The following is a 26,589-nucleotide window of genomic DNA, read 5'->3' as shown; positions in this document are numbered from 1 at the left end:
AATAGTAATCTCGTGATAATAACTTAAGTAATAATAATTTTGAGAATTTTTAAAGGTAAAATGAGTTTCACCAATTCCTTCTACTTTCAGATCCCGTACGTCACCTCGCTGGACTGCCTGAAGGCGCTATCCCTGGTGGAGATCAACCTGGAGGGCAACCCGCTGAAGGACCGCATCAAGGACCAAACCGTCTACATCAGGTATTTCGTAGGTTCCGGTGGTGCTTTCGGTGCCTCTGTTTCGCCGGATTTTCTAAGTGTTAGTGTTGTTGTGAAACCGGACTTCCTTCCGCTTCCGGAAAACGGTCCAACTGATGACATGGGTTGAAGACAGTGCGCGCAAGTGACTGTGGGTGATGATGACAATTTTGTTTTTGGACCCCCTATCTTAAGGGAGAGAGAGAGAGAGGTTAAAGGTAAATCTGTGGCAGCTCCTTTGGATTCTTTGGGCGGATGGTTGAAGCCTCGAGCGGCGGCAGCGGAAGCGCTGTTGAATAATCCGAAAGCCGGAGCGGATACAGGTTTACTGCGACCCAATGATGGATTGTGAGCAGAATGTTTGAAGGACAGTTTAAACACAGAGGGTTTGATTTGTATAAATGTGAACTTTTCACGAAATTTAATTGGGTTTTTGATGATGAAATTCGAACACAATCTCGTCCCCTTAATGCTACAACTAGATAACTCGAAAATCAAAATTTTGGGATGTGTAACTTTAAAAATATGACCGTTTTACAAGGTGATGGTTAATCGCAGAGAAAATGATTGAGAATTAAACTTCAACATGTATATTTTGAATCACACGCTTATGAGCTGCGGATATTTTGCAGTCTAATTAAGAATAATGTTTTGGCATATTGAAGTCAAAAATTTCAAATTTAGAGTTATCTAGTTGTAGCATCAAGGGGACGATCTGTTACCTAATCAAAATCAGTCAGAAAAGTTATTCGAACATTATTTCATCTGAAAGTATCTAAAAGTGCATAATAGTAATGGCGAATTCGCCAAAGACGAAAAACCACTTAAACAAAGATAATAATAATAACACAGCACAACAGTTTTTGCCCCAAGCATAAAAATATCGGTATAAGCTCAATTTAGGGTTACTGTATGCTAAAATATCATACCACGTCTGATTTTTGAGATATTATTTGTAAACATGCATTATATATCGATTAGAGTTAACTTGCATGCAAGTTTACTAACCTGTATGCCGATTTTTGTACTGGATCATTTCTGACAGCGATATCAAATTCAGCAACCAAAAACTCACTAAAAACACATATTTTGAAGACACGCAAAAATGATAATGCTCCGCTGTGTAATGATCAAGAACTGATGAAGTAGTGTTCGACTGACTCAATCATGGTCACACATTTTTTAAAGTTTCCCATACATCACTTATAGACAACTGTAAGCTTGCAATTCAATTTCATGAGCATCGAAACGAATGGTTCAGGAAGCGATCAGTTGGTTCTGTCTTGCTGGATCCACAAAACAATTCAAATGAATGCAATGCAAATTGTGCACTGATCTGCTGTATTTAGGATTTGTTAAGCTTAAGAATACATACTTTGGACACATTAAACTTGGAAAACACAGAATACTGTCATTTAAAGTTACTTAGGATATAAAAATATTGTAATTCCGATGGTTTCTCAAACGAAAAAATAATTAAAAAAAAGAGTACAACTAAGATTACCGCTCTTAAAAGACTTCCACGGACTGATAGCTCAAAACTCAACGAACAGACATTGAATCAGAAACCAAATCGAAACCAAAGCACGATTCCGTAGGTACCAAAGCAACTTGGTGGTAATCATCTATCGGATGATAACTAGCACAGACACTCCGGACGTTATCCACGATCGAACAGAAAAGTGGTCAACTCGTTGAACGGGTGAAAACGTACAAAGTGTGTCTTGCAGTTAGCTCAGTATTGCCATCAAACAGTCAATGACCGGCGGTCATCACTCTTATGAAATGATAAGCTACCATTATGAATCAAAACGGAATCGGTGGCCATTAGAGGCAAATAGTCGACATACTCCGAGAATCACAAGCAACAAGGTCGACTACTGGTCGTCGCCATTCGATATCCACGACGAACAGATGGATTGGGAGGGAAATGGGGAACCCCATTGGGCTGGGTGAATTCTCATGTGTCTGAAATGCAATGGACGCTGAGAAAGTTCGATTTGGCACACAGAAAACCTACATACGGGAAGCACTGAATGTTGAAACAAGAACGCAAGAATTGGTCAAGTAATAGGGGGAATCGAGCTGGAAATCAGTCCGAGGATGAGTCGTTTGGAGCAAAAGAAGTAATCGAAAAAAAACACAAAAAAATCAAACAAAAAACGAAAATAGTTTGAAAACAAACAAAAAAAAAAAAAAATAAAACAAGAAAAAATACTAAGAAACTTGAAGAAAGAATCCAAGAAATACACATTGCTAGGGCACACCTTAGGACTCTACTAATCATTTAAAAATATTCCAAAATTAGCTTAGAATAGAACGATCTTACCATCATATCCAGGCAAAATTTGCATTCAACTACAATAATAATCGGAAACACCTGCAGATAAGCCAACTGCGGAAGCTTCCTTTTGAACGGGACTGTTTCACCGGAACAGTCGATGAGGTCGTGTGAAAACGCCACCACCCAGCAAACCGGAAATTGAATTGGACGCTTGCAGAAACGCTGTGGAGCGTACTGCCACAGCAGTGGAAATCGGAATGGGAACAGGGGAATACGAATGAATACTAATTGATTCTTTCTTTCTCTGCGTATCTTTCCACTAGTGAGGTTCGGAAGCGTCTGCCCAAGATCATCAAGTTGGTAAGTAAACTTTTTAATATGTTCAATTTACGGTTTAAATTTTTATTTGAGATACATTTGCGTTAGATTTTAATTACTTCTTCATGGACATTTCCCGTCAGATTAACTTTATTCATAAAATATGGCCCTGTAGTTTGTGATAAAATCTTGTTTTTGATAACATGAATTTTGTTGTTGTTAATACCTACTTAGATCAATTTTCCTACACAAATAACGGCTACATCATATTCAAACTTAGTTGCCAAAAACGCCACAGGAGTTTTACGTTTTAACACTGGGGTTGTTTCTTTCTAACGGAAAACAAAATACACCCGAAATTTGATTTTAAATCAAAGAGTTCGAAAAAATCTCAAAAACAATAAAAATATAATAAATCTTCGAGCTGTTAGTGGAATGCCTATAAATAAATGAAAATCCAAACTTAGTACTATACCATTTAATTCCACTAGAGTTTGTATCCTTTGACAAGATACGCGTATTTCGACTTCAACTGTAAGTGTCGTGTACTAGACTCGACTTGAAGAAATCCATCGTATGCACATATTATATATTTAAACTAGGTATAGTCATAATTCCCTTTCCTCTTTTGTAGAAACTTAAAATTTAAAAGCTGTTAGGTACATCACGGGAACGATTTGTTGATATCAAGTTGAAAAGCCATGTATTGCCGTTGCCTTGCCGGATTACGACGAATAAATGTCGAAGAAGATAAAGGAAGGTCCCTACCGACATTTGAGAGTGGATTCAACACCCGGACTCATCAAGCTTACGGACAAAACTCTGAAGGACTGCAAAGCGATCTCTGAGAAGGCTGGTTTGAAACAGGCAGAAACCATTCTTCCACGAATCCAATGACTTCAGAAAGTTCACAAACCAGAAAAATTGCGGGAGACGGATCTCTCACTCGTGATCTGGCGACAATTCCAGAGTATGCCTTCCCCACTAGGTCAGGTAAAAATCTACCAGAAACTATTAGTCAGGAAACATCGAGGATGACGAGATGATAGTTTATTTAGACGTAACGGCTCTTTTCTCCAGCGTTCCAGTAAAGGATTCCCTAAATCTTCTCTGGTTATAACCCCAAAGTACGGATGCTGCATAGAAAGAAAAAGTCGGTAAGCTTGTAAATGGACGAGAACTACCTTCAATTTCGAGAAAACTTCTACAAGTAGACGAAAAAAGCCTCCATTGAAAACCTTCTTTCCCTGTTTTTGTGCGAACTATTCGTGGAGAGTCTTGAGAAAAATTTACAGAAACGAGGTATGTTTGCGGATAAATTGTAGAGATTCCGCGTTATCAAGCGAAAGGATCTACTTAGAATTTTGAATACAATCAACAGCGTTCACTAGGATACCAAGTTCGCCCACGAGGAGGAGAAGGAGAAAAAACTACCGTTTTTGGATCTATTTGTCATCAGGGCAAAAAGTTCATCGTTCAACTTCTAAATCTATAGGAAGCCTACAAACACCCAGCGAGTCATCCCCTAAACATCGAATGATTCGTTCCAGCATAAGATGGCATCATTTCACCACATGATTCACAGGATGCAGACTCTACCCCTCAGCGAAGACGGAATGACCAAGGAACTGGAATATATCTACGAGACGGCAAGGTTCAACGGATACAAGGAAAGGACGATAAAAGCCATCATCGAAAAAAGGAAAGACAGCACATTTGGAGTGCTTTGACAACACCCCCATCACCGAACCCATGAAGAGAGTCTCCATCCCATATGACAAACACATCAGCAATCAGCTCCGCCCAAAGCTAAGGCATTTCGGAATCGATTTGGTGTTTTCCAGCTGAGACGACCATCTTAAGACTTCGTTAGGCTCTACCAAGGATCCGGTATACACACTGAACAAGGCTGGTGTTTACAAAATCAGTTGTCGTCACTGCAGGAAAAGCTCAGAAGACGATAGGCATGGGGATGACTCACGGTTTCAAATCTAAGGTAGCAGAACATGTCTTTATAGAGCGTCATACAATTACGGCGGCGGATTTCATTTTTTTTTGGAAATGTACTTACAAACAGGTACCTATAACACTACTCAACAGAGACCAAGGCAACGGAACAGATGTGCCGGTCTCAAGAAACGCACAACAGCTTCGAGCCGAGATGTGCAGGGATAGGATGGGAGAATCTTGACGGACGAACGTGCGGTGGTCGAAGGGTGGTAGCAACACTTAAATGAACACCTGAATGGTAATTAGAGCGCTGGCAATTAGGTACTGCGGACGACGAAAACCAACCAACCCTTACTTTAACAGGGTGTCTACTACCTGGAAAAACCTGGAAAAAACCTGGAATTCTCAGGGTATTTCGATCACAATCAGGGAAATTATTTTGAGGCAGTAATTCATGGCAGAATATGTTCACGACAAAGGATTTTTGCGTCAAAACCCAGAGCAACCATTATTTGCATAAAAATTCTCTTCAATTGAAAAAAATTCGGCTGCGCCGCTATCAACACGCTATTAAGCTGTTCAGTGAGGATACCTTCGAGTATGATTTTTGTCGATTACCAAAACATGATTTACGTTTTCAATATCATTCTATTTAATCAGTAAAGGATTAACATATCTAAGGTCGGTAGCAGGTTTCTTTTTTAAGAATTAGTCTTTATTTTTAGACTAAAAGGTCCCTAATTTTGATGAAAGGTCTCTAAAGTCTTTGTTTTAACCAAAATGGTCTCCATAAGTCTCTTTTTTCCTTGCATTGATTGCAGATAATTATGCAAAATTTCTTATCATATTTCTCAAAAACATCTCCATATATTTTTTCACTGACTTTTCAACCGAATTCTCTAGTAGTTCTTCTTCTTCTTTCTGGCGTTACGTCCCAACTGGGATTGTGTTCTTATGAGCACTTTTACAGTTATTAACTGAGAGCGACCAGCGGGATTCGAGCCCACGACCCTCAGCATGGTCATGCTGAATAACTGCGCGTTTACCGCTACGGCTATCTGGGCTCCCAGTTTCTCTAGTCGTTACTCTAATGGTGGTAAGCTCCATCAAAGTTAATACGCCAATCGCGTATTATCCTCGATTTTACTATAGTAAAATCGAGGATAATACGCGATTGGCGTATTAACTTTGATGGAGCTTACCACCATAAGAGATATTCCAAAGATTAGCACAGATTTTTTTTTCCAAGAAAACCCGCATAGGTTGATTCCAGAGTTTTTGGCCAAGAAACCCGACAAGAATTTCTAAGCCATTTCAACTACGATTACTCCAAAGAATTGCTTCAAAATTTATTCGAGTTATTCGAGTGAATCTACTAAAATCAATTAAAATAATTCCTTAAATTCAACCTGTGTTTCATTATTGAGTTTTCTTAGAATTTTTCTAGGAATTTATCCAGTATTTCATTCAAGGATTACTGGAGTTCTTCCTTACATTTTTCAACGAATTACTCAAAAAATCCCAAGGGAATATTCAAAAGTTCATTTAAGGTTCCACACGAGTTAACACTACAACTTTTTTTCAAGGAATCCTCCGATCATTGCTGCACATTTTTTTGGGATTTCGTCCTATGTTTTTCCAGGAGTTCCTTCACAAAATCTTGTGGGATATTAACCAGATATTCAATTGGTGTTTTTTCAATTATCTTAGCGATAACCTAGAAAATCTTGTAAAATTTCTTCAAGAACAAGTTATTCTAGAAATCCTTATGGACTTAAGAACATACACAAGTTTAAACAGAAGCTATCCGAAATTTGCTTTAGGAATACGTCACAATTTTTTTTTCAACGAATTCTCAGCTTTCTGGAAAATGTCATTCACATTTCCTTGGAGAAATACATGAAATTTTCTTTAAATTGAAAACTTCCTTGAGAAATCTTTTAGAATTATTGAATTACTTTCCAAAGATATCTTAGGAGCAATCTTTGGAGTAATTCCTGAAGATATCCTTCAATAAATTTCTAGTTAAATTCTTGAAGAAATTCTGATGAACAATTTTGTACAAAATCCTTAAAAATCCTTGGACCCATCTGGAGTTGTTGCTGGTTGAATATTTCAACATGTTTTAAACTTGAGTGTTGGAGGATGTTCTAGAAAAACCGATGGAAGAATAATCGGATAAAACCCTGGAGGACTAAGGGTCTTCTTGAAAAAATGACAGAAACAATATTCGAAGGAGTTCCTGTTGCATTCCCTGAGGTATTGTTTGCGGAATTTTTTTTGAAAAATCCTAGTTTTATTTTGAGATATCGAAAACATTTTTTTGACAAATTCCTTAGGAAAATTCTTGGAGTGATTTCATCGGAAATAATCACTAAATGAACTTCCGAAGAAAAAAGAAATTCTCTCAAATAAAGTTAGGTATCTATCCATTCATCAAACCTGAAGAAATTATTTGTCGTTATGTCACGAGAAATTTCCAAAGCAAGTTTTAGAAATATTCTCTGAGAAATGTCTGGTCGTATCAAACTTTTTCTCTTGGTTATTTTTAGGACTCGTTTTATGTTTTGATTACCGTTTGGTCTCTTTTTGGTTGGTAGTCTTTTTTCAGGAAGGAGTTTTTTGAATTTCCTAGCTTCAAGACATTCAGTCGCTACCAAAACTGCCCCATGCACAATTTTTAAAATTTAAAATCTGGAAATAACATGGGAAAAAGAGGGTTAATTTAACACTTTAACATTTTCGAATGAAATGTAACAATTCATTTTCTTAATTGCCACATTTAAATGTTATACAGGTCAGGCGCGATTAACCGGGGGCTTGATATGATCTATGTTTCTATTATCCGGCGTTCCAAAAGTCTTACGGATTATTTGTGTTAATTTAGATGGGAATATACTTGAGCAGATGACTTTTGTAACAACCATTAACACGATTCAGTTAATTTAAGGTATTTTAAGAATTTGCAGGTCAGAATTGTATACTTAGTTGCGAAAACATCGGTAAATTTAGTTTTTATTTTAACATAGTGTCATGAATCCAAATAAAATTTTACTTTTGCACCCATGAAGCTGTTCTTGGTATCCAAATGGCCCATGGAAATGAATGGTGCATAATCTTTTATTGCACAAGAACGCAGTACAAAAAACAGAAGCACACTGTTGTACTTGAAAGTTCCGTTCAGTTCACGACGAACTTTCTTACAAACGCAATAAAAGACTCCATCGTTGGCAAATAAAATTCATTTGCTTTAGCATGCGTTTAAAAATTCTTAGAAGTGTATAATTTGCTATTAAATCAAAAAATCCTTAACAATTTGTCATTATTTTGTTTAAGACATATAAAATTAGAGTACCGTAAAACGGGGTATCTTTGATAATGCGGGTAACTTTGATAGTGCGTTACCCACCACATACTACACGAAATATCCTAATTTCTGTTAATCGGCTAAGCAAAACGAATGCAAAACTAAAGAATATTAGTATGGCACTTCATGTAAGAGCTATTTTTATTTGAATCGAGAACATTTGAGCACATTTCTCGCATGATCTGGGATAACGCCCTAAAAGCCATTGGTAACCACGTGTGTATCTCGTTGTTTCTGAGCAAATGAATGAATCAGCATCCAAACCAACATCACTAGCGTGTAAAGAATGATCATTTCTTTACCATACCGTTGTAAAATAACATGTAACTCCATTTAAATGCTCAGAAACAACGAGCTACACACATGGTTACCAATGGCTTTTAGGGCGAGATCAGAAGTTATACGAGATTTGAGGCTTTATATACGAATATTAAAAATTGATACGATTTTAGCATTTTCGAAACGCTTACAAACAATCTGTTCTACGATCACTATTTGATGTAGTTTTGAATAGTTGATCACTTATCGTTGATAGCCTAGTTATCATAGAACTTGAATATGGTCTCAAATTTTTTGACGAAAAGCATTTTCACAAACTGGGATCATTTTTGTAATCTAAGACAGAAATTTCCATATAACGTTAAACGCCTAGAGGTTTGCAATGCCCTATAAATGTTCCTTAATTCATTCAATTTTGTTTGATTATCAAAATTACCCCAAAACAGAAAACCGACTTTCGATTATATGAAAAATTATATATCCATTCGAAATAAATCTGTTGGAAATCTATAAACTGCAATCGACAGCTAGGATGCCAGTACTTGTTTTAAAAATATAAATTTTAATCCTTTGAAACAGCAAGCACAAATATTCAAGTTTCCTTCGGAAAAAACTATCAATGTTTCCCAGATTTACGGTACCGTCGTGCGGGGTGACATTTTTCCACTTTGGGCTTTGGGCCAATATTTTTACAGCAAGCAAATGTCCAAAAAATTAAAACAATGTGTCAAGCTTCAAGAACATATTATAAATAGCCAATAGATGATCATGGATTAGTTTTACGACGTTTCTACTAACCATGAGATGCATCAAAAGAGGCAATCAAAGTCACCCCCTAGGCCCAATGTCACCCCGCAAAGCGGTACTTCTTGAACTTGGAATTATTTTGTGAAACCTGGAAAAACCTGGAAATATCAGGGAATTTCATTTTGGTAAACGAGTAGACACCCTGTTTAAGGCAGGTTAAGGATGTTATTTATTAGCTCAAGAACAATAAATCTGCCGATAAGAATCATATCGAAGCTAAACTCATATAGATGATATCGGAAAAGTTGGCCATTTTTTGTATCAGCTGATAGGGCAAATGATCCAATGGGTGCGGTAATGCCGTTTATGCTGTTAACGTTGAATTAGCTGTAGTAGATAGATCAGCTTCTTTTAACCTGGAAAAGTAGAAAACAACGTTAGAATTCTTTCAAAGTTCACCAAATACCTCAAAATATGTCGAAAGTTTTCTCGCAATTACCAATAGTTGTGGTTGAGTGTTCCTACAGTGGAGGATCCTTAGTTACGGCTATAACTAGAATCGAAAAAAAGTTTGGAAGCAATCCGATTACTGGCAGCGAGGAGATCATCGAGTCATTGGCAAGCGGAATCCAGGATTTCCAGTATGATCCGGAGGGAGGCGTTTTCTTCGACGGCCAATCTCTGGAAGCTAAGCACACCTTTGCAAGACAAGTACGTGAATACGATTCTTCCCAAATACCCCCGGGACTACTCGCTGGAAGAGATCGTCTCGAAGGTCTTCCATTCCCGTTACTACTGTCTGCAGTACGTAAAAAGTGACGCGGACAACATCACCTCGTACGCTGCCATAATGAACAAACACTGTGAGGCGTTTCAACTTTCCAAGCTCTCCGCGAATCAATTCAAAGCGCTCCGTTTCGTCTGTGAACTGCAATCGCCACGGGATGCGGACATCCGAGCCAGATTGATTTCAAAGCTGGAAGCCGACGAAACCGCAGTCAACGAACTAGAAGAAGCCACCAGCAAGGCTAACCTGGAGAATCTCGTGGAACAATGCCATCGCGTGCATCAAGCAGGACACACTGATGGTGGAGAACAAAGAAGCACGCAATGTCAACATTTTCTCTTGCAACCTGAAGAATCCTGTGGAAGGCAAGAAAGTACTCATAACACCATGCTGAAAGTGTGGTGGTTCCCAGTACTATATCCGTGAGTGTCCGTTCGCTAAGCACACATGTTTAAGATGCAAGCAACAGGGGCACAAGGAAGGATGCTGTTCCAGCAACAGGCTCGTCAAAACGACAAGCATCCACATGGTTTGCAACGTTGGAAGCAAGCGGAAGTTCATCCTGATCGAGCTCAATCGGGTAGCAGTCAAGCTTCAGCACGACATCACCATCAAATCGAAAAATATTTCGAGCATCGACAGCCACCCACGCAACCGACGGAAAAATATGCCGTCACGGTTTCTGGTGGCAACCTCAACATTCTCGCTGAGTTCCAAGCCGAGATCACTATCAAGCATGTTACCAAAACTGGTCAAATTTTAGTCTCGGACAGCGCTGAAATCAACGTTTTGGAATCGAAACTATGGATCTGTTTGATCATTGTTCCGTACCGATCAGCAGCTTGGTCAAGGCCGTGCAACATCGTACCGACCAACATCCAGATCAGTACGTCAGCCATACTTCCCGGAAATATTTAGAAATACGCTGGGTAAGTGCACCAAGTGCAAGTGAAGCTAAACCTTTAGCTCGACGCCCGCCTTCCTTTTGCCCGAAGCGACCAGTGGCGTACGCCGCACACCCCAAGGTAGATGCAGAACTCGAAAGGCTACAGAACAATGGTATCATTCTCGGACTGGGTAGTAGCTCTAATAGTCGTCGTACGCACGGCGGACAACATATTAGTACGCATGTGTGGTGATTATTCGACGGGGCTGAATCACGCGCTAGAATGTGACCGTCATCCACTGCCTCATCCTGATGACCTCTACGCGGAACTGGCTAGGGCACGTTACCACACATCTTGACTTATCCGACGCTTATCTGCAGGTCGAGATGCAGAAGGAATCAGGAAAACTGCTCACCGTGAACAGTTATCGTGGCCTTTTCCAGTACACCGATAACCCCGTGGAATCAAGTCGGCACCCGCTGTTTTTCAGCGCATTGTTGACTGCATGGTGGGCGGCATAACTGGAGTCAAGCCATATCTGAATGACATCCTCATTGCTGATCGCACCAAGCGGGAATACGATCGTAATCTTCACGCCGTTCTCGAGCGTATCCGTGAGTTTTCACTCATGTCTCGAAAAATTCCGTTTCGCTCTCTCCAAGATCGAGTTCGTGAATAAGGATGGTATTCGACCCGATCCATCGAAAACGGATGCCATCACCATGATGCAGCCTTTGAAAAACGTTCAGCAGCTCCGTTCTTACCTTGGTGCTGTGAATTACTACGGTTGGTTCGTCAAGCAGATGAAGAAGCTCCTGGCACTCCTGGACAATCTACTCAAGAAGGATGCCCGCTGGAATTGGATCAACGATTGTTATTACCCACTACCACTCTTCCAAAGGGATCATCGTCGCAGCAGATGCTTCGAAGTACATGCCTCTCGTCCACTAACACCAACAGAGATGAACTCACTTGTTTCCACAAAATGCTCTACGGACGCCAATTTCTCCAACAGGTCGACCTTCAACCACTCCTCAAGGTTTTCGGTTCAAAGAAGGGGATTCCGGTATATACAGCAAACGCAGCAAACCGCTTGCATTGTTAGGCCTTGACACTCCTGCTCCACGACTTCGACATCAAGCACGTTTCGACAACGAAGTTCAGATTTCTTGTTCAGACTGATGTCAGCACAACGTAGACCAGATGAAGATTACGTGATAGCCGCCGTGCATCTCGAATCCGAAGCAAAAGCAATTCTCGACGACACCATCAGCAACCTTCCAGTCATGCACCAGATGATAGTGGCTGAAACACGAAAAGATCCAGTTCTCCAGGAAGTGGTGAATTTTCTCCAAGAATCTTGGCCGGCTCATGTAAAGCAAATAAAAGATCCTGATGTCAAGAAGTACTTCGCTAGACAATGTGGACTTCAAATCGTCGACCACTATGTAATCGTCGTGCCACTAAAATTCCGCAGACAACCAGGAATGCACTGGATGAAATCTTTGGCCTGCGGCTACAGGGTGTCCGCAAATTATCCGCACAAATTTTGAAGGCATGGCTTTATGCAATCAAGCAGAATAAATTCAGTATTCTTGCATGATTCAAAACATTACCCTATAACATTATTAGGTAGTAAGTTTGACACATTTCCGATTTCAAATATTTGTGAAACCAAGCCAAAAGTGTTGAGGTGTCTTAAAAAGAAGCCGTTTTTCGAGCTTTATGGCGGAAGAGAAATGTCCATAGAACTCATTGGATTTGAACCGTATAATTTTCTATTTCACGTCTAACTTGAAGCCACTAAACTGTAGGTTGCTACAAATAACAATAAGACATTTGGATTCATCTCTTTTAGATTTTAGGGACAAAACATCTCTAGTATGACTAGCGGCCCTCAGGAAAAACGCCTCCGAAAAATTCAAATTTGTAAATCTTAGTAAGAAGCAACAATTTAGAAATTATTTAAAGGTGTATGTTGTGTTAACATATAGATGTTTTTTAAAAGGTACATGGACATTGATTTTTATTGTTTTCAATACGAGATCATCTTTCCCATATTTTGCTGTTCGGATAATTTACGGATGGATGACGATGTAGCGTAATTCGTTCGTCAGTGCACAGCGTGCGCTGAAGCAGTAAAATTTCCGACGAAAGTAATCTCGAAATCGTGGTCGATCACAGTGGATCCGTGGCAACGTGTCCACATCGTTATTGTGGATGCCTACTCCAAGTGGCCCGAAATCTTCTGTACTCGATCCACCACCACAATTGCCACGTTGGATCTGCTACATGAGACGTTTTCCCGCATTGGCGATCCGGATTTGGCCTCGGCCAACGGCACACAATTTACCAGTGTGCTGTTCAGCAGTATTGCAGTGAAAACGGTATTGCTCACCTTCGCGTTGCACCCCTACCAGTAGATTACAACAGAGTTGTAACAGGTTTCGTTACTCTGTTAGTGCGTTCTTGTAACAAAGTTTGTTATAATTTTGGCTGGTTAGAAGTTAATATAACAAAAATTGTAACACGCTTTCCTCTACACTTAAGGTGATTATAAAACGAAGCCAAACTTTGAATTTTCAAGTGCACAAGACTAGAGAATCTGGCAACAGTTTGCGCTAAAATTCAATCAAATTGCTTGCTTCCTGATGGTGACCAATGGGATAAATTTTCAACGCGGAGAGCTTTTTGGTTCTCAAGTCTTGTGCTCTTGAAAATTTGAGGTCTGGCTTTGTTCTATAATCACCTTAACAAAATTGTAACAAAATGTGTAGGGACAATGGAAATTCGCGGAAAAATTCTTGCATTTTCGCGGGTGTCCAAGGCAATAAAACTAAAATTTCGCGGCTTTGTCGCGGTCCCATATTTTTGACCATATTTCACGTAAAAATGCATGTTTACAGTAAACATATCCGTTATGTGTTAATTTCAAGAATATTCATTAACATATTTTTTTTATTTTACAAATTTAGATGATATGTTCAATATCATATTGTCAACATAAAATTCAGTATAAAACAAGCAGACGCCCAACGATTAGAACATTATTTATGAAACCTCGACTTAAAAAGGAATAAACCAATTTCATAAGCAAAACATTGAAGTTTACTGCGATTGACATATAAATTCTCAAATTTTAACTAATTTCGCGGCATTTCCTGGGATTTTCTAAACTTCGCGTCAAATGCCAAATTTCGCGGAATTCGCGGCTTCCGCGAAATCGCGAATTTCCATCGTCCCTAAAAATGTGATATAATTAAAAAAAAAAAAGTTACTCATTATGTTTCAAATGATTTGGCGATGGAAGTGGGTAGGACAGGTAGGACATGTACTACGCACAAAAACACCTGGGTAGGACAGTCGAAAGATTGTCCTACCCACGAAAGCTTCAGGAATTATCCTGATAATAATTTTATTTAGAAAATTCTCAAGGTCTCCTACGAGGCTCTCCAGAAATCCTTCTAGAGATTTCTCTGCCCATTCTCCCAGAAATTCTCCCAGCGGTTTTTCAAAGGATGTTTAGAGAAATTTTCTCCAGGAAATCCTTGAGAACTTCAAAGCTACTACCTCAAGTAATTTCCTCAGGTATTACTTTGATTTTATTTTCCAAAACTATCCTAGATTATGGGGCCAGATAGCCGTAGCGGTAAACGCGCAGCTATTCAGCAAGACCAAGCTGAGGGTCGTGGGTTTGAATCCCACCGGTCGAGGATCTTTTCGGGTTGGAAATTTTCTCGACTTCCCAGGGCATAGAGTATCTTCGTACCTGCCACACGATATACACATGCAAAAATGGTCATTTGGCATAGAAAGCTCTCAGTAAATAACTGTGGAAGTGCTCATAAGAACACTAAGCTGAGAAGCAGGCTTTGTCCCAGTTGGGACGTAACGCCAGAAAGAAGAAGATCCTAGATTTTCCTCCAGATGTATTTCCTTAAGGGGTTCTTCGTTTTTTCTTTAGGAATTTTACAGCATTTCTTTCAAATATCACTCCTGCGGTTTTACCAAACATTTATGAAAAAGTTTCTCAAAAAATGCTCATGCAATCTTGAAAAGTTTATTGAGATTTTCACACCAGTTTATACAACAGCAATTCTTCCAAATATCTCTCCGTTCATTCCTATACACATTTCTACAGAGATTTTGTCCAATGCTTTTCGAGAAATTTCTTAAGAAAATCCTGCAGAAAATTATTCCGAGATTCGATTTTTTTTTCGATTATCTCAGCAAATCATCTAGGAAATCTTCCAAAACAACATCATGAGTCCAAGAGTTATTTTGGAGACCCTTATTCATTGAGAATGACTCAAAAACTAACATAAGTTTTATCAGAGGTTGCTCTATGATTTTCTTAAGAAATCCCTAGAGACATTCCTAAAAAAAGCTTTCAAGACTTACTTGAGAAAATCTCAAAGAATTTCTGGAGGAATTTCTGTAGAAATCTTAAAAGGATCCTCTGGTGCATTTACTGAAGGTATCTCTAGAGAAATTCCTAGTTGAAATCTTATATAATCCTAAGAGACAATTGTAAAGGAAATCTCTATAAAGTTTTGAAGCAGTTATTGATTGAATTTTAAAAGACGTTTTAACTGGGAATCTTGGAGGATGTTGCAGGGGGAATCGATGGATGAATCACAGGATTCAATCTTCGAGCAGTTGAAAAATATCTAAAATAAATCAACTTAACTCAAAACCGATCAAAATGCCCCTTGCATTTGAGCCCCTCAAATATAGTAACTTTCAATTTTTAGTCCAGTGTTTTTTTTTTCTTAACTTCATTGTGCACAACATATTTGCCTGTGTTTGTCCTACCCATGGTTTCGAACGTGGACGCGCCTCTGTTCAAATCAAATACAAATATAACTCATTTTGTTGTTTTACACAACTGAACATGTTATAAGCAATTGATCATTAAAATAAGCAAAACGGCCGCTATGAAATGCGTAGGTAGCGCCACCGTAGACTTGAGTGTTTGACAGAACAGCAATGATGTTACAATGTTAATTCCCATATACGGTGGCGCCACTGTTTTGATGCGGTGAGTACCAAATAATTGACCTTCAATAATCCAATTTTTTTTTCAATTTTTTACAACAAATTGTGTTATAATTATGTTTTGAATTGAAACAAATTTGAAACAGCCTTCGTTATTATAACTGATTTTGTTTTTATTATGTTATAATTTTCTTCATCAATTTATTGTGATTCTAACAAAAATTAAACAAAATTTGTTATATGTAACAAATCTTAATATAATTGTACTACAATTTTGTTGAAATCCATTGGTCGGGGCCTTACCACCTGCAGTCCAATGGCAAAGCAGAGCGATTCGTCGATTCCCTCAAGCGTGGTCTCAAGGCTTTGCTTTGTACTCTCGGCTAAGAAAGGCCACATGCTATCGAATATAATAATGTTTAATTGATATCAAATTATGATATCAACTTGATGCTGAAAACAAGATGAGGTATTGACTTGATTTCTTTTTGATGTTGGACTTGCTCGGATTATGGCCACATTCTTCTCATCCGTCATCCTTTGGCCCTCCTCGCTCCAACTGCCAAAACGAATGACGGGCTACTTAGCCTTAATTGAGATAATTTGGTTGACGGGATCTCCCGACAATTCCGACTTGCCCAGCCAAGCCCGGAACTTGATAAGCTATTGAGTATTAAGTATATGAAAACTCGAATTTAGTACTAAATCCGGTTTTTCATTTACTTATGGGTATTCCACTAAACAGCTCAAAGATTTATTATATTCAGTATTCTTAAATCTTTTAGCATTTTATTTTATTATTATTATTATTATGCTTTATTAGAGACACTTTAGCGTTTTATGAATTATGAAACTATACTAAAGCAAAATGTATCTCAAAAATATCGATAGCAATCAAGCAAATTCAATTATATTCACACATACACGATTGTATTATCTAAAATCTATCACCCATATCTTTATAGGACAACATGGATCTCCCGCCCCCAATCGGCTTCGACGTCCCGGAGGACAACCACAAACTGCCCTCGGCCAAGGCATCCTTCCTGTGCGATACGGCCGGGGCCGACATTGTCCGTCAATTCCTCGAACAGTACTTCATGATCTACGACTCGGACAATCGGCAACCGCTGCTGGAGGCGTACCACGAGCATGCCATGATCTCCATGACCGTTTTCAACAGCCCCAGCCAGGGCAGCCAACAGCGGTTGCAGAGCTACCTGAACTACAACCGGAACTTGAACACCAAGCGCGATCTGGACACGCGGTGTCGATTCCTCAAGATGGGCAGGCTGCCGGTGGTTTCGTTCCTGTCCGAGCTGCCGAACACCAAGCATGACCCCATGACGTTCGTCGTCGATCTGACGCTGTTCACCGTAAGTTTCTGACAAATTACCTACACTCGTGTCTCCTATACAGAGCTGATTTAGACGTAGTCACTTTTAACCCGTATAGGCCTGAGTGAAAGAAAAATTACTAAAACTCTCACCGCTTAGCGAGTACTTAACGGATTTAAATTATTTTTTGTTGGAATACTGGCACACATATCTGGTTTCTAAAAGTAGCCAAAGGATGTCGGGAATGTTCATGTGTCCGGAGTTATTCACAGAGCCGTAGCGTGCGGTTGGCCAGGTTTGCACCCGCCAAGGGCGCCAGCCTTCTAGGGGCGCCAAAACAAGTGACGTACACCCGATTCTGTTTTTGCACGGATTTTTTTTACACGGCCGTGCAAAAAAAGTTTCCATACATTTTTTTCCACCAAAACCTTATTTTTGCATGAAACGTCGAGAAATGGTGTTACTTTTTTTGCACGGTTTTTGAAATTTTGAACTGAAAACTTTTTTGCACGGTACGCATCCCCCATGCAAAAACAGAATCGGGTGTACTTGGTAAAGTGAAAGTGATTCTTAAGTCTTAAACAAATCTTTGACATAAATATGATAGGGTGCAGAGCTACTTGGGCACTTCCATGATTCACTTTGGCATGGGGTGTTTTTCTCGGCCGAAATGTCTGAAACTTTACACAAAGAAGCACTTTGATAGGACGCATATTGTGGCCAAATGTGAGATCAAAAACCCCACTGCCGAAGTGAATCAAAAGTGCCAAGAATAGGATCCGGCTCCCTATGTCGAAAGAACTTTTTAAACGATTTTCACAAAGTATGTTGGAAGCTCCCAGAAGTTATGAAAATGAACACATTATTTGAATTTTTTTGATAGAAATTTTTAAACTTAACAAAAAATACATTGAAGATTTGTTAAAAAAATAGTTTTCAATAGCATAATTTGTGAACCATACAAGCAATACTCGTGGTAAAAAATATTTAAAAACAATCAATATCTAGAAATACTCCTACAAACGGTTATGTTCTAACGGCTCAAAATTAAAACATCAGGATTTCATAGAATTATTGGCTGGATTCACACACAATTCGGGACATAATTCTCTCAGGAAATCAGATTTTTCCAAGAATATCATTAAAGAATACTAAGCGGGTTTCTAATAGAATTTTTAGCTTTATTCTTAGGTATTTCGGGTGTTCTCACGGAATCTCAGGTTGAATTTTCAAACAATAATAATCAAAATTTTGATGGAACCCTAAGCAGATTCTCAGACCATATTAGTACATTGGAATGGGAACTTGAATGAAATGCAACGAAATTGGTTACTATCCGTAAAAACAGGAATACTTTTTGTTTCTCTTAACGAATATTCCAACCTGGCTAGTAGAGGTTTATTATTTTTTAAATGTTATAAGTAGAAGAATTGCCCTTTGAAACAATTCCTCAAAAACCTACGCAGAACTCTTTATAACATTTAAAGAAAGGGTTGATTGATTAGTGAAAGAATTTTTTATTTAATTTCATGCTGCTGTTTTAAGTAAGCTTCTGAAGTTAATTTTGGCATTTTTTTTTTTCTTAAAAGCCTTTTTTGATCTTTGTGGGTATATCCTGCATGAAACTTTTTTTATATATAAGATCTAAGCTACCGCGATAAACATTTTAAAATTATTATATGATTCAGGACAAACATATTAGAAAAAACCTATTTATTGAAGGAATTGCTTAAGAAATTCTTTAAAGATAAAGTCAACAAAATGTGGCTAGTATATTGCATTGAAGAGATCAACTGAAGATTTCTTTGGAAACATTTAACAAATGTATTAAGAACCTAGAAATTAATAAAAATCAAAAGTTCGCTGATTACCACTTTTATTTACAGTGGGATTCCGTTTTTGGCATACTCCATTTTTGGCACCCCCCCCCCCCCCCCCCCCCGATTTTGGCAACAAAATGGATTAGTTTAGGAAAATTAGTAAATTTTATGAACGTCATCGTGTGTTTTATTTTAATCATTTGAACAGCAGGTCAGGGGCCCAGATAGCCGTAGCGGTAAACGCGCAGCTATTCAGTATGACCATGCTGAGGGTCGTGGGTTCGAATCCCGCTGGTCGAGGATCTTTTCGTAAAGGAAATTTTTTCGATTCCCAGGGCATAGAGTATCTTCGTACCTGCCACACGATATACACATGCAAAAATGGTCAATCGGCAAAGAAAGCTCTCAGTTAATAACTGTGGAAGCGCCCATAAGAACACTAATCTGAGAAGCAGGCTTTGTCCCAGTTGGGACGTAACGCCAGAAAGAAGAAGAACAGCATTTCAGCTTCATGTTGATCACATTCCAGGGTTCATCTTAGTCGATATTTAAGTTCGAAGTTTAAGTTCGTTTGCTGACATCTCAGCAAAAGTGACGTTTGATGTAAGTGGCACCCAAAGGTGCTGCCATAAACAAACTTATTTTGCTGACATATCAGCTAAAATTCAGTTGCTGACGCTCGGCTGTGCGGATCTCGGCAAATGAATGAAAATTAGCCGAGCTCAACTGAGTGTGCATGAAGTCATTAATCTTTATAAGTAAGTATCTCAACTATCTCAACATATTTTCTAAGGCATTCATACTGTATAACCAGCCCACTTGAGTCTGTCGGCAAACTTAATAAAAATCGTTCTTTCGGATTTGGAACAACCCGTTTGAATAAAGCACAAGAGCAACATAAAGGTAGTCGCTTTTTTAGTGCCTTGTGTCACTTATTTTGTCACTTAAAATGCATCAAAAATGACATTGCGAATCTTATGTGATGAAATAAGCTAAATCATATGGGCCAAAACAGAAGCCATAAAAACAAAATTTATCCATTACCCAATGAAATGTTCTGAGTTGCAAAAATAAATATGCTGGATTGTACTGGGGATAGTAAGATTTTTACACTATGCATTTAACTCTAAATTAAGAATTTACATGACTGTAAAAAATATATGTAAATTTCAAATTTCAAATGACGGCCAGTTACAGTTTACAATATTTTTTGGTTTTCAATAAGGGCATGAAAATACTTTAGAATTTATATTATTTTTAACGATAAAATACGCCCTTTTATTGCCCCATCACAACAAATACTAGCACATTTGTAAACTATGCTTTATTTTCACTGAAATCACTAAATCATAAAATAAATATGATTTAGCTGTAATATGGGTGTATACCTATGTAGATCTATACACGTTAATTATTTAGCGCTACATTCCCTTCTTAGATGAGATTCTGTATGATGGTCGATTTTTTTGAAGACGACTCAGTAGTATACTGCCATGAAAGAGAAAAAGTGCAATTAATCATTCTATCACTCCAAACTCGTTATTTATTAGTTTTAAATAAGAATTAAAATTATTAAATTAGTAGGCTGTAGTACCGTAAAGTGCCGTAATTCAGCGCAGTTAACGAATAAAACATTTCAAATGCTTAAATAAAAATTAGTATTGCATCAACAAAAAAAGCTTTATGGGTGGATCGCTAGCAAATCTGTTTTAGATTATGGCAAAAATATAAACTAGACTGTATTCACACGTTACAATTGTGATTTTTTTGAAATAGTTCACTCGTTGAAATTGCCTAATTCCGCGCATTTTTTTAACGCTTTTCCATATTCCGCGCAGAAGAATGCCTAATTCCGCGCACTTGCAAAACAATCAAATTAACATTAATTTTGTATAAGGCAGCATCCATTCATTACGTAACGCTGAAATTGAACATTTTCAACCCCCTACCCCACAACACTTTTTCTATGAAAAAAAAGTAAAGTTTTGTATGAGCCGTATCGTAGACTTTTTTATAATTTTTTGACTATCACATGAAATAAGGATAAACATTTGTTATAGTCTTTTCCTGAGACGAGACTCGAGAAGACGGTCTTCTTATTCTGTCATTGCTGAGTGTTTTACTTATTCCTCTGTGTTTGTATCAATCATGCGCAAACCCTCACATGAACATATGCAGCAAACATGGAATTGCGATTGCATCACACCGAAACATAAAAAGCCTTTGAAGTGAAATTTTATGCCAGAAAAAGTTGCAGACATTTGAAATAACTATAGTCTTGTGTTTAGATTTATCAGCAGCTTTGGAAAAACTGCTCCGAACACTGCGGTTTTTATAACAGTTTATTTTGAATACAATACTTTTCAATTTTTCAGCATTTGGACGTTTCGCGACTGCGGAGACGTTGATATTTTTTCCTTTTCCTTGTCAGGTTTGGGGTTGCATGTTATTCCAGAAGAAATTTCAAAAAAATATGCGGTTTGGCGAAATCGCCCCGACTACCTCTACACACTTAAATTATTTTACCGTAATCCGTGAATTTCACCGTAATCTCAACAGCTGATCAGTTCGGTAAAATAAAACACCGTAATTCCGTCGAAATTCAACGGATTGCGGTGAAATTTTACCGAAAACTGTAAAAAATTACCGTACTCCGTTAATTTATTTCACCGAAATTTTCAGCTGTTGGGATTACGTTGAATTTCACGGATTCCTGTAAAATAATTTAAGTCTGTATATTCGTATTCTGCCCTGTTCATACAATAACAAATGTTTATGGACCTTGGTTTTGGACAAACTTTTCCTCCCACCATGAATGACCACGTGGTTTCTGAACGGCCGCTAGTTTCCCTGTAAGTGGGCTTTCCCGATATTCCGGTTGTTTGCGAAACGTATTTATGCATGAAAATACTTCCTCAGATAAATATTCAGCTGTGAAGACCAATATAGCATGTTTTACTTGTTTGTTGTTCTGTAAATAGCAGTGCGCGGAATTAGGGACTTATGAAAAATGACGTGCCCTAATGCCGCGTAATACTTTTTGGGATAAATCTCAATAATTATGCTAATATTTGATAAGATTTCATAGAAGCATCATGAAACACATCTGTAGCAAGTAGTTTCATAGAATATTGCATAAATAACAAAACATTTTCAATATAGAAATCACGTTTGTTTGTGTCCTACAGTCTTAGCACGGACGCTAAGGAAATTGAAAAAATGGCGTCTACTCAGACGGGCCTCCACTGATTATTTTTTTAAACCACGAAAAATTGCTCAATTTGCTTTCATTTATGATTCAAACTTATTCTAAATCAAAGTAGCATCAAATGGCGTTAAAAGTTGCTGCAGTATTGATGTGTATTTCCATATGTAAATAATTTTGTATGAAATGCGCGGAATTAGGCAATGCGCTGAATTAGGGCACTTTACGGTATGTAGGCTACGATTTACTGCGAGAATTTTCACAGGATCCTAGGTTTCTCTAGATATATAATTGGTTATTACGCATGCTCCGTAAATTCTGGCGGTTCCTAGAAAACTCTTGGGAGTTTCTAGGGCGTCCTATGGATTTACAGCGTTTTGGAGTATTTCTTGTAAAATTCTAAGGATTCTAAATATGTTCTCAGCAAAACTTTGGGATAGCTAGCAGTAGCCTAGGAGGTCACAACAGACTTTTGAGAATTCCCATCGAAGATTTGATTATTTTCAGCAATATCACAGCGGAATCTTAAAATTCTTAGCGATATCCTCACAGCTCCTAGTGAGCTCAGAGGAATATGCTAATTCTCATCGGGATCCTAGGCGAAATCCTCCTGATTATTTTAGGCGGGTTCAAGTGGATTCCTATGAAAATGGTTCAGCTTTTTACCGGCTCCTGTGGATTTCTTAATTTTTGTTGATTTTATATGATTGGTTTATACATATAGATCTATCAAGGTAAAATTCTAAACCACAATAATTTTTTTTTGCTATTCTTCTGTGCCCCTGGATGTAGGCAAATTTCAAGTTACAGATAATTTCCTGAATCGGTTATAATGTGCCCACTATATCAAGAAATTATAAGAAAAACGCATCTGCGTAAACCTTTTGAGAAACGATTGAATTGGATAACCTTGTGTTTGCCATATATTTGATCCTTGAAATGATCATTTTGGGTCCCCAGAATGCCTCAAATTCACGATAAAGTGGCCAATTCGTATCTAAACATATATGTTAAGCCCATGGGAACGTAATCCAGTAAATTATTATGTTTGATATCTACTGTTAGAGAATTGAAACAGTTTAGTATCCAACAAATCTATAGCCGGTTCTTTAGGGGCATTAAGCCCGAGTGGCCACATCCAGTACATGCTAAATGGTGCTTACCTGTTCATTTATAATGATGAATATCAGGTCTTAATAATTTATGCAAATTAAAATGATTGCCATTGCAAATAAATAAAGACAACTTAGCGTGTCCCAAAAAATAGCCTTTTTTTACCCGACCTGACCCAGTGACCCACCTGAATATCTCTTACTACAGGAACATTCCCGAGATCCCTTGACCACTTTTAGGAACTAGATATGTGGGCCAGTATACTGACAAAATTTTTTTTGAATCCGTTAAGTATTCGCTGAGCGGTGAGAGTTTTAGTATTTTTGCTTTCACTCAGGCCTATACGGGTTAATTCAAGTCTCTGTTCTTGGTTTTTGTTGAGTCTCATTTTTATGCTTGCACTCAACCAAAGTAGCTTTCGAAGGTCATCTAAAACCTTATGATACTTTGATCAAACGAATATTTATGAATGTCTTAAGACTATCTCATGAGAAGTGATCGTCGAAATGATAACTAAATCTACTGCCAAAACTCAAAATAAAAAATATCATGCTGCTCGTACCATATCAATCTCCTTCATTCAACTAATTCAGAACTTATCCCATCAACAGCCCCAGCTCATTCTGCTGACCGTGACGGGTGTCTTCAAGGAGCGCAAAGTGGCCGTCATCAACGAGCCGTACCGATCGTTCCAGCGCTCACTTGTGATCGTTCCCTCCGGCAGTGGATTCTGCATCCGCAACGAGATGATCCACATCAACAACGCCACCCGGATACAGGAGGAGAAAGCCTTCAAGGATCCGGCCTCGAATGGATTCCAGGCAACGGCTGCAGCGACCACAGCAGTGCCCCCAGTGGCGGTGGCCCCAATTCCTCCGGTCGTTGCCGTTCCCCCGGTGGTCGTGGGTGGCCCCGACGATAACACCAAACTGCAGATGGTCCAGGCGATGGCCGCCCACAGCAACATGAACCTCGAATGGAGCCGGAAGTGTCTGGAGGAAACGAACTGGGACTTTGAGCGAGCTGGGTTCGCCTTTACCGAGCTGCACAAGCAGAACCGGATACCACCGGAGGCGTTCGTGAAGCAGTGAGGTCCCGCAGCGACGACGGCGCGCTGGAACCGCGGATGGTGCCCCAATTCCCGGGGATTCTAGGTTAAGTTTGAAGGGGGGGTTTATCACGGGGTAATGCTTTTGGGAGAACGATTAAAGTTGGTTAAATGACATGGAAGATTATGACTATATAATACAAGAAATAGATGTTAGATCATTACTTATTCTTATCCTATTTTTACTTAAACTTACTCTTACTTCAATGGCCAAATTAATCCTTCTCCCAAATGCGTCTTAACTGTATATTTATTAGTAGGTAAGTTCAAGCAGGTCAATACTGCTAGGGAAAGTATCATCAAATGAACATCGTGATCATTTCAAACTAATAATAAAAACAGCCATTGACTATTGCTCCTACTGATCACCAACTTTAGAATAATTATTGAATGAATGGATGAAAATAGCGATCGTGACAAAATTTTATGACCATAGCTTGAGTTCCGTTTCTTTTACAAAATACAGTCTGAAACAAAATGCTTTGAAATAGCAACCATCAGCTACAGATTTTTTAGCAAATTATCCAACGAAAAATGTGTCCTTTTATTAGCTTTTAAGTTCTCGTGTAAACCATAAATCTAGAGCGTGAGACTCCGATTGTAAATGTTTAGCTCCTAACAAAAAGATTATATTTTTATCACAATAGATGAAAACCTGTACTGTCCAAAAAAAATCAGTCGATTTTCAGATGAAAACGATTAACCTAAAATAAAAGATTACAATTACTTTTGTATGTGATTGTTTCATTTTCTAAATATATCCGATTCAATTTGTCCTTAGATTGTTTTACTACGTGGAAGATGCTTAATTATTTGTTATAGTTTTCGCGCCCAAAACTATCCACCATCTACGATGTACGGTACCGACGCCCGCTAATCATGTATGCTGGAGCACCATACGCGGCAACACGTAAAACGATACAGACTGGATGGTAAGAAGCAGACACGCCTAGTCCAGCGGAATGCACACATTCGAATGTCAAGAAATGGAGCAGCTGCATCCTTTTACAAGAAACGCGAAAGCTGCATACGCTTTCCGAAAAGGTTTCGCGCCAAGAGCCGAAATGTGAAGGGTTAAGGTTGGAAGCATCTTGGAGGGCAGACGCGAAGCGAACGAAAGATGGAAGCAGCACTACGATGAACATCTGAATGATGCAGAGAACACAGGCACAGAGGTTAGTGGATGGATACTTACCCTGCCCACAATCTTCGGTTTTCGATCAGACATGTTACACAAAACATGAGTTTTCACAATGTTTATTCAAAATTGTTGATACTTTATTATCCTTGAGGCATCTTTAGCAGAATTACAATCGTATGGCGAGTTGTTACAGCTACCAAGCCTAAGGTAGGTTGGAACAACACGTTCATATTACCTACGTCAATAAATACTGGGCAGGCGAAACACTTTCGTTGTCGAATACGTGTCGCTTTTTGAAACCAGCCGTGAACTGATGTGGTTATTCAAGCTGCTGAAGGACATTAACGTTCACCAAATTTGGTAGCCACCAAAATGCGACATAGCGGCACTTGTAGTTTGGATCCCCTAAACATGGCAAAAATCGTACAATTTTCCACGAGGAGGCTACCCCTAAATTTGTCATGAATAGCACGCTGATTTATCCGGGTAACTATCTTCATTCAGAAATACAGGTGACTGAAAAAATGCCCGACGATCGAAGTCTTCACGCAATATAAACGAGATATTTTGCTGGCTTGCTATAAGTAGTAGATTAGTAGTTTACAGAACAAGTTGCAGAATGATGATTTTTACAGCACGAGTCGTATATATATCCTACGAGGCTTGCCGAGTAGGATAATTACGACGAGTGCTGTAAAAATCGAGTTCTGCAACGAGTTAGGGTGCCGGTACCAATGGTTGTATTGTACCAGTAGATTGGACTATAGAATAAAACGTACATTTTTAGATAAAACCGACATGTGTTATTTTTGGTGGATAGATCGCCTCTAGTTTAGTCGATTTGCCAAATTTTAGCTTTTTACTCTATCAAAAAGTCATATAAATAATTAAGTTTACGCAAAAAAATTGCCCCTTTGCACCAATAGTTGCCGTCGTGTTCCAGTAGTGGATCAACGGATGGAAGCAATTTTTCAAATGGATGTATAAAAATGAAGAAAAGTCCCAGAGATGACCTTTATGCTTCATTAGTTGCTGTTGCGAGGGAAAAATG

At 38.5% G+C, this 26,589-nt stretch overlaps 1 protein-coding gene across 1 annotated transcript in view; it reads left to right on the top strand.

Annotated features, from left to right (window-relative positions):
* The window catches only part of LOC5567843 (nuclear RNA export factor 1), a 49,406-nt gene extending 24,373 nt beyond the window's left edge, over positions 1-25,033 (top strand). Inside the window, exons 3-6 of the mRNA XM_001657673.2 lie at positions 91-200; positions 2,805-2,841; positions 16,780-17,190; positions 23,901-25,033. Coding sequence (XP_001657723.1) covers positions 91-200; positions 2,805-2,841; positions 16,780-17,190; positions 23,901-24,380 — 1,038 coding nt within the window. The 3' untranslated portion in view covers positions 24,381-25,033. The remainder of the gene's footprint in view (positions 1-90; positions 201-2,804; positions 2,842-16,779; positions 17,191-23,900) is intronic.
* Positions 25,034-26,589: the final 1,556 nt, after the last annotated feature.

This window comes from Aedes aegypti, chromosome 3 (genome assembly GCF_002204515.2).
Source record: "Aedes aegypti strain LVP_AGWG chromosome 3, AaegL5.0 Primary Assembly, whole genome shotgun sequence".
NCBI lineage: Eukaryota > Metazoa > Arthropoda > Insecta > Diptera > Culicidae > Aedes > Aedes aegypti.
This window is presented reverse-complemented; position numbering and strand designations above follow the sequence as displayed.